The sequence below is a fragment of the Melanerpes formicivorus genome, unplaced genomic scaffold, assembly GCF_026170545.1.
Source record: "Melanerpes formicivorus ecotype bairdi unplaced genomic scaffold, bMelFor1.0.p_v2 SCAF_66, whole genome shotgun sequence".
Taxonomy (NCBI): domain Eukaryota; kingdom Metazoa; phylum Chordata; class Aves; order Piciformes; family Picidae; genus Melanerpes; species Melanerpes formicivorus.
Genome location: NW_027142418.1, coordinates 132,463 through 151,753, shown reverse-complemented (window position 1 = coordinate 151,753; position 19,291 = coordinate 132,463). Strand labels below are relative to the sequence as shown.

The window sequence follows — 19,291 nt, the reverse complement described above, 5'->3', positions numbered from 1 at the left end:
CAGGACAAAAGCCTGTGAGCATGATGCTTCCTCCAGGCTGACTAAGAAGGTTTCATCAGTGGGCTCCTCTTGAGCAGGTGGCCTGTAGTAGGCACCAGCCCCTTGTTTCCCTTGTTGCCTTGCTCTCCAGTTCCTATTCCTAGGCCTTTGACTTGCTCCTGGCTGTTCTTTAGGGACATCTCTTCACATTCAATCCCTTTCTTAACATAGAGAGCAACCCCTGCACTCCTCCTCTGTCCCCTCTGAACAGCTTGTAGCCATTGATAGCCGCACTCCAGTCATAGGATTCATCCCTCCAGATTTCAGTAATGGCCACTACCTTGTAGCCTGCCAGCAGCAAGGTAGCTTCCAGCTCCTGTTTGTTGCCCATGCTGCTTGCAGTCCTGGGGAGCCTTCGGCTGGGCTGTCCCCATGCCCCCTGACAGAACAGCCCTGAATTCCCTTAAGGTGTTTCCCTGTTGGCTGCTGCTAGCTCAGGGGCCCCGGCTCATCTCCGTGAGACTTTGGGCATGCTACTGTGTCCCTGGCACGCCTGAGGACAACAGACTGAGGGCCCTTACTAGCACTGTGTCCCTCTAAGCCTGGTGGTGTGCCATCCCACACCTTGTCACATAAAAGATTGATGATATTGCCCCCCTGCACACCTAATTTAAAGCCCTGTTCATTAGTATTATATAAGCCTATTTTATTTTCTTCCTCTTTTGCTTGTGGACAGATGTATCAACACCCTTGACATTCCTACAGAAATCAAACCTGGCTTTGGCTTTCTTAGTGTGCATACAGCCTTCAGGGTTAGATGACTCCTGAAATGGTCTGCTGTCAGCAAGGTGTAAGATCAGTGGCACAATCTCCTGAGCAAAGCCCCACTTCCCACTTTCAGAAGGTTGTCTTCCATTAGATGTCAGCAAGCCTGGTACCCTGCAGGCCATCATGGTGCTCTCAAAACCCCCAAGCTCTGTCAGTGCTTGCAGCCACAGAGCCATATTAACAGGCTGGATTTATCAGGAATGTCTGGCCTGGATTTCTGGATGCAGCTTTCAAAATTCCACCTCAAAGCATAGGCTGGGCCAATTTCACTGTTGCAGAGGTTAGACTCCCCACCTTCATTGCTGTACCAAATGGTTATAGCTGCCTGGAGTTAGTCCTGTCCTTGAGGACAGAGAGGCAGATCATCTCTAAATTACTCTCACCAGAGCGCATCTGAGCTTACCGACCAATGCTGGGTAGTTGCCAGATGCAGCAGCTGAAAATTACTCAGGTTCTTCACTCCCAAGAGAGCTGAGAGCAGAGGCATTTGCAGTATTTAATTTGTATCTCTTGACCAGAATCAGTTGAGTAAGTTTGGAGGGACTCTACAGTTTAAGCATTCAATTGCAGCCATTCTCATCTAAGCACAAGCCAGCTCTTCAGCCCAGGTAAGCAATTTGGAGTTGGAATTTCAGTGGATAAGCAACAAAGAGTTGTGTTTTGCAGTTCTGCTGGGGATTTTAAGGAATAAAAGCTACTGAGAAGGTAGGTTGCCACTGGCAGCAAAAGAGTTCAGATTTGGGTTTAGAAGAGGAAGGTGCTTGCTGGGACACTTCCTCTGAATGTTGCAGCTTTCACCCTTCCCCAGAGGAAAGAGGCATCCCCAGTCCTTTAGAAGCATGAGGAACAAAACCTGGGTTTGTGCTTTGCAGCATCATTTATGACTCCTGAGTAAAAGCACAGGACTCAACCTTTTATTGAGCTGCAGGCTGTAGATCCATTTCCAGCTCTGACAAGCCCTTCACTCCTACCTATCTCAGGCACCCAAGCTGTTTCCCTTCAGCATCTCATGAAGGAAGTCATAACAGGAACAAGTTCTCTTTGTCCACATTGCTGTCGCTAGTGCTGCTCTCAGGCTTAACTACAAAGTCAGAGCTTCTGTTGAGTAGCTTAGAAACTGACTGGCAATCCTCTGCACCAAACTGCGCTTTGTCAGCACCTCAAGGTCTCAGATTCTATTAAAACTTCTTTGCAAATGCAAAGTGTGCTTTGCCCCCAGTACAATATACTCCTTGCCTTTCAGCTTGGAAGCACTGGGCAATATTCATTGAATGTGGTCTTTATCGTGGGCCACTTTTTGTTGTTTTCAAACCCTTGCTGTCTAAGGCACTTGCGTCCAAGGGTAAAAGAAAAGGGTTGATAAGTACAGCAAGTGAAGTTCACACAAGTACTCATTCTTTCTGCTCCCCAAAGGAAAAAAGTTGCCTGTCATCTCCCATTAAAATTCTTGTACAGGAAGAGCTCCCAACAGAAATGAATTCTCCCTCTTGCTAGGCTCTGCAGTTAAATAAAGATTAGAACTGCACATCCAGGAAAGGTAAACCTAAAGAAAGTAAAAAAAAAAAACCTTAATGAGACCTTGGAGACCAAGAGGCTCTGCAGAGGCACAGGTTTTGTCTGCCACGCTCTCCGTGTGAAGGACGCATGTTGTGTTCTCTTCTGGATGATGCAACCCTCGGGGTGGCCCTCATCTGCTTTTGCCACCATATGACACTCTGCTGGGCATACAAAGTTCCTTTGTACACAGGAGCCTTATTTACAGCTCTCAGAGTTTTGATCACAGCTTCCCCACCCCCCCCTTCTGAAGAGGAAAGGAAAAGATTTGAAGCTACTGTACCATGCCTTTTGAGTATCTGTGCAATCTCCTCCTTGTGACTTTGAAACCAACCCTCTGCCAGCGCAGAGAAAGAAGGGCTGCTTTATTTTTCACTCACCAGGGCATCAAACCAACCACTGCAACACAAAATTGCGTATTTAAGGCAGCACTGAAACTGATTCTGTTGCTTTTGTTTTAAACTTGCAAAATGATTCATCAAAGCAAGCTTTGAAGGGCAAATACTTTTATGCAAACCACACTGAGGTAGTGTTTTGTGGGTTTTGTTTAATACCACCTTAGGTAAAACACAAGTTTATTCCATATTCACCAACACCACTTACCAGAGCAGCCAGGAATCCAGAGGTGAAAACACCACAGAGCAGCAGAGCCAAGGAACTGCACTTAGATGTAAAGCAGCCCCCACTCAGGACACAAGTCCAGCTGCAGCCTTTATGCTCTGGCACAAGATTTTTATAGCAGAGTGAAACAGTTGCATTTCATCCCCGCTTCATAAAGAAGTTGGATGAAAATAGTTACCTGGGCTGTGTTCTGGATAAACTGAGGCACTTCAAATCCTGGCATTCTCTAGCACCAGTTTAAGGGATTTTTCAGATAAATGGATTCAGATCTCAAGGTAAAATACCTCCAAGCTGTTCCCTAGACTCTCTGAAAGCAGAAGTAGGTTCATGCCACAGCTAATGAGCCATCAGTGTGTCACCTCCTTCCAGAGCCTTATTATCTTCACAACCCAGAATGTTCTTGTTGGAGTCCCCAGGGAGGGCAGCAGAGCCAATCTTCATCTTTTAAATGCTGGGCAGGGGAAACCAATCGTCCTGTTGCACTTATTTGACACAAATAACGAGCTACAGGGGCTTTCTTCTGTGTCTCTAGTGCAAAATGAGGGTAGAACCTGAGATCATTAGGGGACTCCTAATATCATAGTATAGTATCATAGTATCAGTCAGGGTTGGAAGGGACCACAAGGATCATCTAATTCCAACCCCCCTGCCATGGGCAGGGACACCCCACACTAGATCAGGCTGGCCAGAGTCTCAACCAGCCTGGGCTTAAACACCCCCAGGGATGGGGCCTCAACCACCTCCCTGGACAACCCATTCCAGGGCTTCACCACTCTCATGGTGAAGAACTTCCTCCTCACCTCCAGCCTGAATCTCCCCACCTCCAGCTTTATTCCATTCCCCCTAGTTCTATCACTACCTGAGATCCTGAGCAGTCCCTCCCCAGCCTTCTTGTAGGCCCCCTTCAGATACTGGAAAGCCACAATTAGGTCACCTCCTGTCAAAAAGCTACATTTAAGGTGTGGGATCCACCTGTGGAAATGAGGATCTGTTACTGACCTCTAGCTAAAAGCCAACTGGCCTGGCAGCCAGCAGACTCTTGACCTCTTCATTGAGTCTGTTTGCTAGCTGCAGCCAGAATACCAAGGCTGAAGTCGCATCAGAGCAGTGTTACCAAACTCTCTCTGCCCTGTTTACTGTGGGTTTGCATTTGTAGTTTTAGCTCACTGAAAGCTGTAGGTCTGTCAGTGTGCAGCCAGCTGCAGAACTGGGGATGAACTCAGTGGCCCAAAAGCACCTTTCAGCTCCTGTGTTTGTAATTCATTTTGTATCACCTTATAACAGAAATGAGGAGTTACAGCTTGTCACCACTCAGTGAGGCCACTCCAAACAAGACTGACTTTCACACTACCCTCACAAATAACAAGCTTTTTATGAGTGGAATCATCTGACATGGCATAGATAGATGCATTGAGGGTGATGTTTTTCAAAAGCACTATCTTCCAGGCACATAAACTCCATTATGCAGAAGGAAAAGGACAGAGGAACCTAAATGCTCTTAGCCCTGAGCAGGAGTTAGGTTCAGCATTCTCAGAAATCCCTTCCCTATTTAAATAATGTACAGGACATTGTAGATTGTGCCCCAAAGTCTTCAGTAACCTAAAATCAGCCCAACAGAGATTCTTTGATTGGAGACATACTGAAACTGGAATCTCTGCCAAACAGGAGAGGGAAATGATGTTTATCTGTGTTCCATTAGAGCAGAAATTTACTCCAGCTTTAGCCTGAAAGAGGCAGAGATGCTGACTTCCAAGACATGCCACAATGGTCGGGGAGACAGTAAGGTTTAGCTTTTAAACAGGAGGGAATTGCACAGGAATTGAATAGGAATCACAGCACTTAACTTCTGTCTGCCTGGTTCAGAAACAACTTAGTTTGAATTTAGATAAAGACATTGTCATCTCTTTCTATGTTACTCTACATCACATCGATGACCTCATTATTCTGTCACCCCACAAATCAGTTGAAGCCAAAACATTCTGTAGAACTTCTTTACTCAGAAAAAGTAGTCACCAAAATGGTTAGTACAGTATTTATGCAATCTCCTACTCAATCATCCAGAATACAAACTCACATCCTTTAAAAAGGGATTCTCCTTGACCCTTCATGGAACTACTGCACAGTTCTCGTGCAGTAAGATTTTTTGAATGACCACTTATGCAATGTTCATCCCAGCCACTTGTCAGGATCTTGATGAATGAAGCAGTATCCAGAATTAGCCACAGCTTGCTCTGGCAGCCCTCTAAGCTGCCCTCACAGCCACACCTTTCTATGGTGGCAATTCCAGTTCTGTCCAGCTCGTTACTTGGTTTAGCAAAGTCACAAAGCAGAGGAGGAGAGAAAGGTCTGTGTACAGTTCCTGCCGGCAGGAATGTGCCCATCTTTTGTCACAGCCAACAGCTTGTCCCCAGGAAAGCAGGGAAGTAAACCTGAGCTCTTAAAGCCCAGGCACCTTGCACGTCCTGTCTTCAGGAAGTCACAATTACTGGGTCGGCTGAATCAGCAGGAGCAGCTCATGTGGCCTCTGCAAAAACACTTTCAAAATCTCATCCAATTTTTATGCTTGCATAAAGCCTCAGCTTCCTTGGGAGTCAGAAACTGTGAGCAGCTTTTTAGCCAAAGGACCCTCGTTTCTACATCTTTATCTACCAGATGATACAGCAGATGACATTTTTACCTCGTCTCTACATTTGGAATACACTCGCCAGACAAGAGATGTTAGTCCACCTGGCTTGCTTTAACCCTGTGTTTTCTTAGCTGGCACTGCAGTGAGAAAAGACAGACTTTAAGCAGCACTACGGATCCAGGGAGCTTAAATGTATCAAATATTCCAAAACCTGACTTTGTGAGAGAAAAAAATATAACTGAAAATGAACTACAGGCCCAAGAGTGGAGTTTATTTAAATCTGAGAGAAACCAAGCATTTCCTGGAGTGCTATTTGCCCTGATTAAATTAATAGAATTATTTGCTGCTTTGGATGCAGTAGGTCCATCTCCTGCTGAGCAGTGACACCAGTTTTAGCAGGTATGCCACTGGAATGGATTACTGCCATTTCCACATTAGACCTGGGCAGCAAAACTTCATAAACCAATGAAACCAGGCTTTTCACTTTGATACTGAGACTTCAGTCACCTAGACCTCAGTGTGCTCAACTTAGGTTATTCATTAAAAACAGTGGGAAGGAAAACAATCTCAGACCTTTTTCCACAAGTGTCCAGAAAGAACCCAAACATGTCTGCGTGCAAATCCTTCCTGCAAAAAGAGGCTGTGATTACTGAACCACTGAACGAGGAAAAGATGGCAGTGTCACTGCAAGACATTACATTTGGGTCTTCCCTGGGTATTCAGCAAATTCCCTTGAAACATTCCTGGGCCACACTGTGGGGGGTAAAAAAAACAATAAAAAGCTTAGGGGGAATACTGAAAGTGGCTGGAACTGGCACCTTCTTCAAAGACAAAGACAAGAAGCAGCAGAGAGGCTTTCTTTTCTCTTTTATTGACACAGCCAATGTGACTACCCTTATGCAGGCAGATTGCTTCCCTACAGTAAGCAGTTTGTTAATGTGGAAGCAAGGTTTTGCTCTCTACACCTCCTAAGGTTATCCAATTAACACAAAGTTACACTTGTAAGAAGTTTCCACACTTTAACATCTTGTTCTTCCCAGATCCACGTCAAGGTTACTTGGCAAAAATACATGCCCAGGACGTTCAGTGGAGACCAATCCACCACTAAAGGTAATGCACATAGAACAGAGTACAGTACTTGGACAGGATTTCAAATAAATACCCATGGACAAATGCAGTCATTTTAAATGCAACAATATTTCTTATGAATCAATACTGTAACAAGATGGACATACGAGTCCCCACATCTAGGAATAATAATGCTTTGTTTCCAGCAAACAGAAATATTTTCCCCACTATCAATGTCATTTCAATTTGTACTATTTTTGAGCAGTGGGAAGGCTCCCTCCCCCCCCCCCCCCCCAACAAGCACCAATTTAATCATTCACCCGAGCCTCCGCAAGCAGTACAGGGATGGGGACAGCTTGCTGAGGCACTTCTCCATTTCTGTTTCCTGAAAACACAATGATTAGATACAACATGCAGGAGAGGACACCAGCGCTCTGCTCTCCACAGCTGCGGACAATACTATGGTTAACTGCACCCACCAGCACACGAAGCTACCCTGACGGCCTCTGCTCGATGCACTCTGTGCTCTTACCACCAAGGTGCTCAGACTCCTCGCTCACTGGTTCAGCACGAGTCTGTGTGTCCCAAAGTGGATTTGGGTTTGCGTTTCTTTTCCTTTATAGCCCTGAATTTGCAAGGATTTGCGTGATGAAATATCATTGACTAACAGAATTGTTTACAATCCCTTGACTCTAGAGATTCTAGAGTAAGACTACTCGTTAACAATGTGCGAGAGGGGAGTTTGCTTTGCACTTATTGCTCCAGGTCATCCTCCGCTGCCAAACAGCCATTCCCTTGCTCCTAAGTCACAGGACTCAGACTAAGCTACTCTGAGAGCCTCCCTTCACATGATTCAAGGCACTACTGGCAATGACAAGTGACAGAAAGGCGCTGACACCTAACACCCTATCGTCCACAGCTTTAGGAGTTTGCTTTCTAAATGTACCAGAATTTGGCACGATAAAATGAAACAGTAACAAAACAATTCCAATTTGGAATTTAACTGGTATAGTTGTAGAAAATTCTGTTAATCAATAATACTTCAACTTCCTAGAACCCAGGAATTCTGCAATTTATAGGTAATACTACTTATTTAATATTTTTTCAAGTGCCTATTACCGTTTTAACCAGAGCAAAGTCAAGTTTTCTTCTTGTTACATTGAACTATTCCTAAGAATAATAATACAATATGAAAAAAACCCCAGAATTGGAATACCCTGGATTTCTTAATGAACATGGCAGGTAAAAAAAACCCAACAACAAAATAATCAGTATTTTAAACATATAAAGCTTAACATTTTTTATCATAATAAAAAAAGCTGCTGAAGCACAGCACACAGTTTAGCAGAGCTCCTGGTTTTTGTTGAAATTCTTTCCTAACCCAAAAATCTAGACCCACCCCACCCCCCCACCCCCACCCCATCATGCTGATGCAGAGTTCAAAAATCACAAGCCCAAACTGGAGACTGTGAGCACAGACCACCGCATTTATATAAACTCTTCTACTTAGGGAATTAAAGAAGCTAAAGAAGATATCAAAATATCCAAAGTGCACAGGTTTAACAATCAGATTAAAACAAAAAAAAAAAGGAGCATCTGCATGGACATCAGAAATTCCCCTCCCAACAGGTCTAGCAGGTCACAAACTACCGTAGTGGTCGTTACACTTGAAGTAGGTTTCTTCAGCACTTGTAAGTTTTCTTACTGCAGCAGCACTGATAGGTAAAGCTCGTTTGTTTTATAGCTTCAGACACAAAAGGACAGTTTCAGGTAGTACATAAGAAAAGTTAGGACCAGGGCAGTGGTTTCCATTCCTTGTGCAATGGTCTACCACTGTGAACTGTCATGAAAGAGGCTAAGCAATGCTGTTGCACTGTTGGAAGGGCTTCTCCAGGGACTACTCTACAGCTGAAAAATGGAAAAATAAAATGGCATTAGAGAAAAAAAAAAAAGTCAAAATGAAAAAAAACCCAGTGCTTATTTCTCGATGAAACAACCGCAACCAAGGTGCTGCAGAAGCAGGTTAGTTGGTGGAAGGTGTCTGTTAGCTTGTTGGGGTAGAAGCAGCCTTGCAGCTCGCAGATGCTTTCCAAGCCGATGGAGCAGCGCTCGGTGGGTTTAGCCGGGGAGCAAGAGCTTTGCAGGAAGAAGATTTCTTACAAGTACTGAATAAAGCTTTGCTGTTCAAGCACAAGTTAACAGCAATGAAATGTGCAAGAAACATTTTCAGTGAAGCTTTAGGCTCTCCAGAAACATGCAGGTCAGTGTATCATGCAGGCCAATGCAGAGAACACCATTCAGAAGAGCCTGCTTGCAGAGGTAGGTGTTCGCTTAAGGAGGTTTCCATGCTTTATCCCAACCCATGAAAGTGATACAAAAGACTTACAGCCAATATAGCTTTTGAGATACTGTTAACCAAGAATTACAAGACTTAATCTGAAATATTACCTAAAAATACAAACAGCAGACCCAGTCACCTTGCCACCATTCCTCATTTCTTTATACAACAGGTGCTACACAAAGTTAAACCACACCCTTGGCAAGCTCAAACAGCAGTCAGGTTGGCTCTCTTGTGCAGAGATTCACAGCAATGAATGGAAATGGAAATGAATACTGAAACTATTTGACTAATATCAAAACTGCTCCTGCTTGGAGGTGAATGTGTGACAGTGCTAGTCACTGTCTGCTAACACTGGGAACTTTACAGAAAGTTCCAGTTAATCTGAAAAAAAACCCCAAACCTGAAAACTGTTCAAAAATACTACCATGAAAGACATGGGAGCAGTGAAAACTGCATTAAAGCTCCCTAGCATGGTGGAAGCAAAGCTGTAACCATTTCCATTGGAGCAGAGAAAGTCAGCACCCAATGCCTGCTTTACAAATGATCTTTAAATTACACTCAACGCAGGAATGAGAAGAATAAAGGCTTTTGGGGAGATTGTGTAGCAAAGAAAAGCAAAGCAGGACAGACAATTGTTAAAAGAAGTCTCAAACAGCCAGCCTGCTGTTTAGCAATATTAAAGCTCAAATTCAGGAGAGCTCAGTAACCATAGATGGATGCACAGGGGCTAGTTTCTAAAGCCAGAAATGCTCTTTGTTTAAACTTCTCAAGCAGTTATGTTTGAGCAACACAGACTGAAATCACTTTGGGGATTTCCCCTCCTCTCCATACTGGTAAATGCAATTCTGGCTCTGAACTGTGGCATTCTGCTGTTTCCCAGTTTTGTAGCAAGGTTTCTACAATTCCATTTGTATTCATTTAGAATATGAATCCTCATCATATCCATTTAGAAGCCTTCCCCTTCCACTATCTGGGAAGGCAAAATCCCAGGTGGTTTCCTTCTGTCAGTAATGTGGCATCTCCTGGCTACTTAGAGATAGAGCAGGGTGCCCAGGAAGCAAGCTGCTGGTCAGCTAAAGGAATGGTGGCAAGATGAGGCAGTGGCCCAGCAGAATGCCGAACGGCAGCAGAGCACAGCGCTGCCGAGCACACAGCTGTGCCGGCTCACACTGCTCTTAGCAATACCAGAGGCATACAAAATGATCTGAAAGAGTACAAAACAAAGAGGGCTTTACACGAAACTGAAGTCTGAGGCTAGGCACTTTAAAACTCTGGGTTCAAGAAGTGTGCCTTCATGTGCTCCACACAGTCTCCACCAGTTTAGAAGCAATGTTTCCCATCTCTCTCTCGCTCTCATTAGGCACCAATTATGAAGTACACTTTTATGTTATCAAACATAGTGTAATGAAGTGGCTAAAAAGGCCCCTTAGAAGTTCATCAGCAGACAAAGGTTTGTTTTTAAAGATTAATTTGCAAACTAAGCTACTTCATAAATAACGATTAGCAGGATGATCTCATTCAATTTCCTGTGCCTATAATGTGGAACACATGCTTGCATAAGGAATGCAACAGCTTTTGTGTCTTTAAAAACAAGAGATCAGAGCTCTGCAATACTCTATCCTACTCAGATGCATACTGAAAGCTGAGGAAAACTAGTTTGTGACTGACAATCCTAGGCCACAGTCACGTTAACTCTACGCAGGTATGTTGTGTGGCTACAGCAAGACATAAAACAGATTCCTTCCAAAGTGTTCTGCTTGCTAGGAGCAACACAAGCCCATCCAGATCCTTTCAGGACATGACACTTCCACAGCACAACTTCTCAAAGTGGCACTGTACCAGTAGGATCCCAATTCTTGGAGTTTTACCTTATCTATCAAATGGGGTAAATATTGCATATCTTTTTATTCAAATGTGCAAGTTTCTTCTGGTTACCCCTCAGAAGAGAGGGAAGCAGTCTAAATAACGTACCCTTCCCAAGTGTTTTTTCTAGCTTTTGTAGCTTATAAAAGCTTCCAGGCCTTGGTCAGTGGTGATGGGACAGCATATTCATAGCAAATTCAGTTTCCTTCCTGTTTTGAAATGCTCTGCATTTTCAACACATACCTCTAATTTTAATGTTTGCTTTTCACCACTTCTCAAGCCACAATCAGAAGGAAAGTTTCCTGTTTGTGTCTGCCTATACAAGCCTTTATTGAAGCGTGCCACAGCCCCAGAGAAAGGATCCTGCTGGTGCTGTACAAACTACAATTAGCAGCACCAGGTATCCTCTGCCGAGTGTGCTCCTCTAACACTTACCATCAACAGCAAAACCCTGACACAGTAACTGTGGAAAGAGCTAATTTGTCTCCACCATGAACTTGTTAATAGCACCCCCATGCTCAGGAATTACAGTTAAGACCACCAGAATACGATTTGTATTACCTGGCTCGACGCCGCACTAGAACGAGTCAATTCACTGCCACGTTAGGTAGCGGGGATTTATGCTGACATTGCAGCATCAGACAAGAGGCAGGATGTGATTTTCCTGCCCCCCTGGCCTAGTCACAATAGATTTTATATTTCTCACCACAAAACACCTGGTTGTTGAGGACAGACCCTTCAGACCTGTCTCCGCAGGACCGAATGTGACTTACGCCAGGATTCGGGCCCTTGGCTTTGGAAGCAGACTTTGTGCGCACCCTTTTGGCCTGCTCATGGTCCAGCTCCAAGTGCTCCAGGCGCTGGGTCAGTGCCAGCTTCTGCTGGATAGCCATCCGGAGCAAGGAGTTCAGAGTCTTCTTCTCATCCTCAGCCGCTGCCAGCTGCCGCTGCATTTCGTCCAGCTGTGTGACGTACTCATCGCATCTGCAAAGGAACAGAGCAGCCTTCAGCTGACAAAGAGGGATCTCTCCTGCTGCCCCACAGCACTGACAGCTTTGCAGTTGCTTGCTTGCATGCATGCTCTTGTAAACAAGAACTTCAACCACACCTGCAGAAAATCACAATTGCTTCCCACTGGAGTTCTTACAGGCCCACCCTCATCACTTGCATTCATGCCTCTCAAGAGGTCATGTGATTAAGAGCATCCTTAGATGATGGAAGCCTAGAGCCTGGTATCAAAGTGCCCACATCTAAAGACCAAGTGAGGTGTCTGTCCATAGCCAGCAGGCACAATGCAGGCAAATTACTTTTGTTTCTACTTAACTGAGACCACCGAAGTTCTAAGCTTTAGCCCGAAAGCGAGTCAGAGGAGAGCAGCAGAGGTGCAGTACAGCAACCATTACTACAGTGGCTACTAAGAGCACATTACACAGGGAATCCAAACACAGCTCTGTTCAAACCAACTGTCTTTGATAATTCTACTTTGGCCTGCTCAGATTCTTGATGTAAAAGCTCTGTAAATAGCATTTTGTTACCATTTTCTCTGGAGCCTTTTTGTAACTGTTTTCACCATCAAAATTAATTTAAAAACAATTAAAGGAATCAAGTGTTCTTCAGAACCCTGTGGGAGAAGCTGTACAAATGCCTGCAAGCTCTTTCATTTGGAGTAATTTTTCCTGAGCTTGGAAGCTGCTTGGCTTGTGCAGAGTACCACAAAAAACTGACAAAACCAATGCCTTGGCATGTAGATGCACATTTACTGGACATAAAAGACCAATTGTGTGCAGAAAAATCAGCAGTCATAGGTACCAGCTGGAATTACAACTGTCACATCTGTAAAATGCAACTGCTTCATAAGAGCAAAAATATCAGCAGAAGATTATGTTCCTTTTAATATCCAAATGGAAAAGCCTCTGGCTTTAAGGGACATTCATCATCATTACAGAAAATAAAACAGACTAGGGGGAAAAAACATAAACCAAAACACACCAAAAGATGACAGCACAAACCAAAACTGCCTTCATCTGCAGATTCATTATCTGTGCTTAGACTCTCAAGGTTCTGAGTTCTGCTCCCCCTGACTTCAAACAGCAGGACCAGGCCTGTGTTCACAGAACCACAGGATACATCCCATTGCAATAGACCTCTAAGCTCATCCAGTCCAACCTGACTCAGCACTGCAGGGGCAACACTAAACCATGTGCCTAAGCACTGTGTCCACAGCTGCTTGAACACCCCTGGGGATGGTGACTCCAGCACTGCCCTGGGCAGATCATTCCAAGGTTTGACAACCCTGTGTGTAAAGCAGTATTTCCAAGCATCCAGCCTGAACCTCTCCTGGTGCAGCCCCAAACCATCTCCTGCAGTCCTGTTGCTTACCGCCAAGGAGAAGGGGCCAGAACTGAACACAGCACTTGAGGTGTGGCCTCCCCAGTGCTGAGCACAGGGGGATGGTCACCTCCTGTCCCTGCTGCCCACCCTGCTTCTGATCCAAGCCAGGATGCCATTGGCTTTCTCGGCCACCTGGGCACTGCTGGCTCATGGTCAGTGACTATCAGCCAACAGCCCAAGGTCCCTCTCCAAGTTGCAGCTTTCCAACCACATATTCCCAGGTCTGGAGCTCCTCATGGGGTTGTTGTGACCCAGGTGTAGGACCTGGCACTTGGCCTTGTTGATCTTCATCCAATGAGCCTTGGCCCATGGGTGTGACCTCTCCAGGGCTGGAGCTGCTCTGCTATGGTGACAGACAGAGAATTGGAGTTGTTCAATCTGGAGAAGGCTCTGATGAGACCTTCCTGTGGCCTTCCAGTACCTGAAGGGGGCTACAAGAAAGCTGGTGAGGGCCTTTACGGTGTCAGGTTATAGGACTGGGGGGAATGGATCCAAGCTAGAGGAGGAGAGATTCAAATTAGACATTAGGAAGATGTTCTTCCCCGTGAGGGTGGTGAGACACTGGCATAGGTTGCCCAGGGAGGTGGTGGAAGCCTCATCGTTGGAGGTTTTGAAGGCCAGGCTGGATGTGTCTCTGAGCAACCTGATGTAGTGAGGTGCCCATGGCAGGGGGGTTGTAACTGGATGATCTTTGAGGTCCCATCCAAGCCTGACAGTTCTGTGATTGTGTAATCAAAGAACCTGAGGCAAGGCTGGCAGACTACTTCAGCCACTCCATTTAGAAACAGAGATGATGAAAACAAAACCATGTCAGTAAAGCAGAGCAGGGCCTTTCCACACAGACTTGCTAATGTCCTCTTCTCTAAACATTTCTGGTGTTACTCAAGTGCCTCCTGATCAAACTCATCCAGTGGTGCTGAACCGGACGGCGGACTGGGAACAGGGACGAATGCTTGTCAGAGTCTAGAAGGCCCTCAGGTCATCTGCACATGAGCCAAGCTAGAACTAAAGCCCTGATTTTGTCATGCAAGTTGGTACCTCACTGCTTTTCACTGCTTTGCAGATAAATCCCTTTCAATGTTCTGTAGTGCTGAGCTACTTTTCTCAGCTGTATATTCAATACAAAAAAAGTCAGAACAGAAAATGTCTTTGTTTTACAAATGTCTTTAGAAGCAAACAATTTAGCTTTCAGGATTTAAAGAAGAATATTAAACAGAGAAGCACTGGCAAGAGCCTGCTGTACACATTCACGGTTTCAAACAGATAGTGAACAGTGCTGCTGCTTCTTTTCTTCTGACTGGTAATGAGCAACAAAATGTGGAGCTCAAGGACTTTCCAAAGCAACACCAGCTAAAACACACATCTACACAGAGCAAAGAAATGTTCTAAGTGCTAAACCCTCTCATAATAGCTGAAGCCAAATTATTGCAAACCCTGCCAGTGGCTTGTCTCATTGCCAAACACTGCACACCAATGCACCCCACCAATGGCTTATTTCTGTGCACCACTTGGGTTCAGATTTAGAATATAGTGCATTTAATAACGTTCACTGCTAAATTCACTACTGAACCAAGATCTATCCCAGAACTCAATGCAGCTGGCTATGTAATTACACTTTCCCCCCTTCCTCTGTAATTAATATGCCCATGTGACAGCTTCCAAGAAAGCAAGACAGATGTGCTTGAAGGAGGCCTTTGAGAGAAGCATCAACTGCTTTAACTTCTACCTTCTACACTTTTTACTTTACTAAAAACTAGGAAACACTACTAGAGAAGCAGTTAAAATGTAAAAAAGCAGTGACTGCATTTGGCTGTAAGGGATATTGCAACCTGAACTAGAAATTAATACTAAAGGCTGCATTTTAACACCTTCCTCCCACCTCCTCAAAGTGGCCACTGGTGACAACCAGCTCACCTGCAGAGAAAGTGCCAGTTGTGTATTCCCAAAGGAGGAGCAGGGTTTGTATAGATGATCATTGTGATTTTCATCCAGAGTGGAGAACAGCTCATCACTAGCTGTGATGTGTAATCAGTGCCCATTAGTAAAAGCTATTAAAGAAATTAGTCAGACCACAAAACATCTCTTGTAGTTTGAAATACATAGGAAGAATTATCTTCTGCACTGAGAGGGAACAATCAATCCTGCACTGCAGAACACTACAGCTCTTCTCAATTTCCACCGATGCAAACTCTAAGGGAGATCATAAGCTTTGATAGCAAATTCCCTCCTCCAAGAACACAAAAGGAAACTTCTTCTTCTTTCGTATTTAAAGACTGAAATTAGCAATCCTATGACACTGATTGAACATCAGTTTAAAGCCATCATACAGGCAGGATGTTTTTCCTAGTTCTCCACTGAACGGCTTAGTATGGGGTGGAGGGTCTGATCCTGACCTGTTTGTCCCTCTCTCCCCTGTGCCACTGAAGGTGTCTTCTCCAGACTACAAGGACTGAGGCTTCCTATGAACTGCCTAACGAGCCCAGACTTGCCCACCTCAATCACCACAGCTTCAATAACTGCTGTGGCAGCAGTGCCCCTGTTTTAAAGTAACTCGTGTTCCATTTGGATTTAAAAAGAAAGGGCAGACAAGCTACACAAAGCTGCCATGGCACCACTATTCCACCACAAGACCACCTCCTGTGCCTTATCCTCAACAGCAGCCAGTCAAAGAAAGCACCAGAGCAGGCAGGACTTTGTGGTGTGGATGCAGTCACTTTGAAGAACCCCAGTGAGAGGAGTGGGAACTCACTGCTGTAACCCAGGCGCAGGCTCCACCTACAGGGGGACCTTTCCCAAGGGCGAATCTCAACATACCCAGCAGCAGACCCTGGAACTGCCAGGCACATCAGTGCTACCAATGTGACTGTGTGCAAGGCATTACTTGTGGCTTTTTAGAGCATGTTCATGAGACAGTCCAAGGCCTTTGTCCTGCCTGGATGCCCCCCTGCTTTCGAGAGGTTGCCAGCAGCCCAGACATTTTTCTCTCCAGATATCATCCATCACCTCTAGATCTAGCACCAGCAATAGGAGGCAAATGCTGTTACTCCCATCTGGGAATTTCATTGTGGTATTTTTCAAAGCCATATTTTGTGTGTCTGGCTCCCCTGAGCATTCATCCTATGGAATATTTTTAGAGAGACTGCGTACTTCTACTGTGTGGAGTCCGATATGAGGACCCCCAAGCAATCATTCTCAGTCCTGTGAGGACTGCACTGTTCTCTGCATGACTTTAAACTGCTTTATATTCTACAGGCCTTTGATGTCCATGAACACAAGAATATTTTCCCAAATGCTTTGGATACTTAGAAAACTGACAGTGCTTTTCTCCATCATTAAACAACATCTAGCTCCTAGGTTCTTAGGTGTAATCATGGCTCTGTTTCTTTTCCACCAGCACCCTCTTGTAATTTTGGTCTCTTGTTACAAGCTATCAGTCTTCCCAGTACATTTTAACACTTGCCACTCATCCCCTCCTTGACTTGATGCAGTTTGTCTCTCCCTGTATGTACAGTTTATGAAGAATGTGAAGCTGGAGATAGCTATTAATTACATCTAGGCACACTTGCTCTCTGCTTTGCAAAGCCTGCTGCTTCTGCTAGATGTCTTGACAGCTTCTATCTTTATTTTAGAGGGATGGGATGAGAAATCTGTCCTCTAACTGCCCCTGCATGTTCTCAGACTCTCAAAAAGAAACAGAGAAGCCAGGAAGAGCAAAGCTGAGAAGCCTGAGTCTTTAATCAGAGGAACAAAGAGGTACCCTAAGTCACTTCAGTTTAAGTCTGCCAGGGCTTACTAGGACAAATTCATTCATATGAAGCTTTTGCTTGGTCTTGTTGCCTGACCCTGACCAAGTATGCCAGGGAGCAACCTGCTTAGCTAGTTTTAGCCTGATTTAGTCCATTCACCACAGGAGTTTAGCTGTAACCTGTCACACAGGAAGTACTTGCAGAAAGAGATTATGATGTCTTCCCATGAGTGCAGGTAGTACCCGACATACAAACTGAAGAGAGGAAAACTTGCAGGCTGTATCAGAAGACAGAAAACCAGCAGAAAAAGGACATGGGAAGAGCAAGGTGAAAATCCAGGTTGTACTTTCATTGTGGATGGATTCTGCCATTTCCTCTATTTAGCAGAATTTAAGACTAACATCACAAAGTCATCTTTGCTTTTTGAAACGCAAAACGGTGATCCAGGACAAGCTCTTCTCAGTGTGTTCCTTTCTTGGCTAGAGAAGAGATGACCATACTGGCCTCCTGCTCTTAATCTAACCATACTTCAAGGTCTTCAATCTGAACTGCTTGTTCATGAATGTGTGTGCCTTTGACTTGTGGTGGACTCTGGAAATGCTCAATTTGGAGGTGTTCTCCAAACAACTAGCAGGAACCTACAGTGCTCTTACTCCCTCCTCCCCTACCAAAAAGTTGAGCTAAAGCATCCTGGAGGCTAACTTTCCAAGCTCAGTTTTTCCTCGTGTTCTGATCCAGTTGTTCTTCCCCATAGTCAATTCTAAGAAACCTGAGCTCTGATGTGCTTGCAAGTTTGAATGATGAATTGCTCACAGGCAATGTATCTTAACCTACAAGACAAAGAAACTGCTGCACTCCCATCTCGAATCACTGGCAAACAAGACATCCTTCAAGCTCCCCCAAAGCACTTGGGAGAAGCTGTTTGTCTAGCACAGAAAAGCTGCAGTCTTTCTTCTGACCATATTTTAGAGGAAGATTGAGGTCTCTGAGATTCACTGCTACCCCACCATGCACACACACTGAAGCAAGGATTTGTATTGTTCTCCAGAAAAAATAAAACCTTTCCATTTTCTTAACCCTCTAAATGGGAATAAAATAAGAGTAATTGACCATGTGGTAAAATACCTTTGGAGGTTAAATGGCTTTGCTCAGGAAAAAACAGCAGCAGGTCCTGGCTTGGTGTTCCCTATGCCTGACTTTGAAGGGACCTGACTATCACCAACAGCTCTAGCTGGAACTGCTGCTTTCACTCCCTTCTTGGTGCTGTTAACAGAGGGGCACTGATCACATTAACCTCAATAAATGCTCAAACACATGGGGAGCAGCCACTCGATCTTGATGTACTCAAACAGAGACCTGAATGCAACAGCTAAACTGCAGAGATGTGCCTTCCATGCTGCCTTCTGATAGAGATGCAGCTGAAACTCAGAGAAAGTCCAAACTCCTAGTTTGTAAACCCTGCATTTCACAGACTTATCTTGCCTTTGGGAAATTTCCCATGAAGATTTGACTGAAAACAAAGGAATGATTAGGTGACACAACTTCAGATAAAAATACTGACAGCAGTTTGACTGAAGCTGCTTTTTCTTTTGCCAATTTGGAAAGACTTCTTTAAAATACAGAACACACCCAACCCATGTATTTTGATCAAGTAAAACAAAAAAAGGAAGTTCAGCTTCTCTTTGGCTTTTAAATGGAGAAGTGGTTTCTTTACATTCCTCTTCTGGTGAAAAGTTTACCAATGAAACAAAATCTTTGATTGTAAAACAGTGACACATAAAATACCTGTTACAATCTAATTAAGCTGACAAATCCCATTTCAGACCTAAAGGGCAGATTTTAGTCTGGCTTCCAGTCTGTCTGTACTCACAACAGGGCTATGTGAACCTTACCAAGGCATCCACTGCATGTATGTCTACAGTACATTATGCACATCTTGAGTCAGTCTCACCTCTGTGCCCACTGAGATCCTGCAGCAGAGCCTCCTGCAGGCACTGCTGAGGCAGAAGAACAACAAAGAGGTGATTTGGTACAAGCAACAGGGCTGCACCAAGGGCAAGTCCTGCCTGACAAACCTGGTGGCCTTCTGTGACAAGGTCACAGCATCAATAGACAAGGGGAGAGCAGCTGACATCATTGATCCGGACCTGAGCAAAGCCTCTGGCACTGTGCCACACCACATCCTGGTCTCCAAGCTGGTAAAACAGAGGATTGATGAATGGACCACTGGGTGGATAAAGGACTTGGCCACACCCAAAGAGTGGCTCTCAGTGG

The 19,291-nt window shown here is 44.7% G+C and overlaps 1 protein-coding gene across 3 annotated transcripts in view; it reads right to left on the bottom strand.

Moving 5' to 3' along the window:
- Positions 1-6,458: 6,458 nt before the first annotated feature.
- Positions 6,459-19,291, bottom strand: part of BICD2 (BICD cargo adaptor 2) — an 86,882-nt gene continuing 74,049 nt past the window's right edge. Inside the window, exons 7-8 of one of the 3 annotated variants that reach the window (XM_068162577.1) lie at positions 11,654-11,864; positions 6,459-8,584 (exon numbers count right to left, since the gene is read on the bottom strand). In XM_068162577.1, coding sequence (XP_068018678.1) covers positions 8,579-8,584; positions 11,654-11,864 — 217 coding nt within the window. In that variant the 3' untranslated portion in view covers positions 6,459-8,578. Of the gene's footprint in view, positions 11,865-19,291 lie in introns of all 3 variants that reach the window. The other 2 variants (XM_068162578.1, XM_068162576.1) reach the window with 2 other exon arrangements.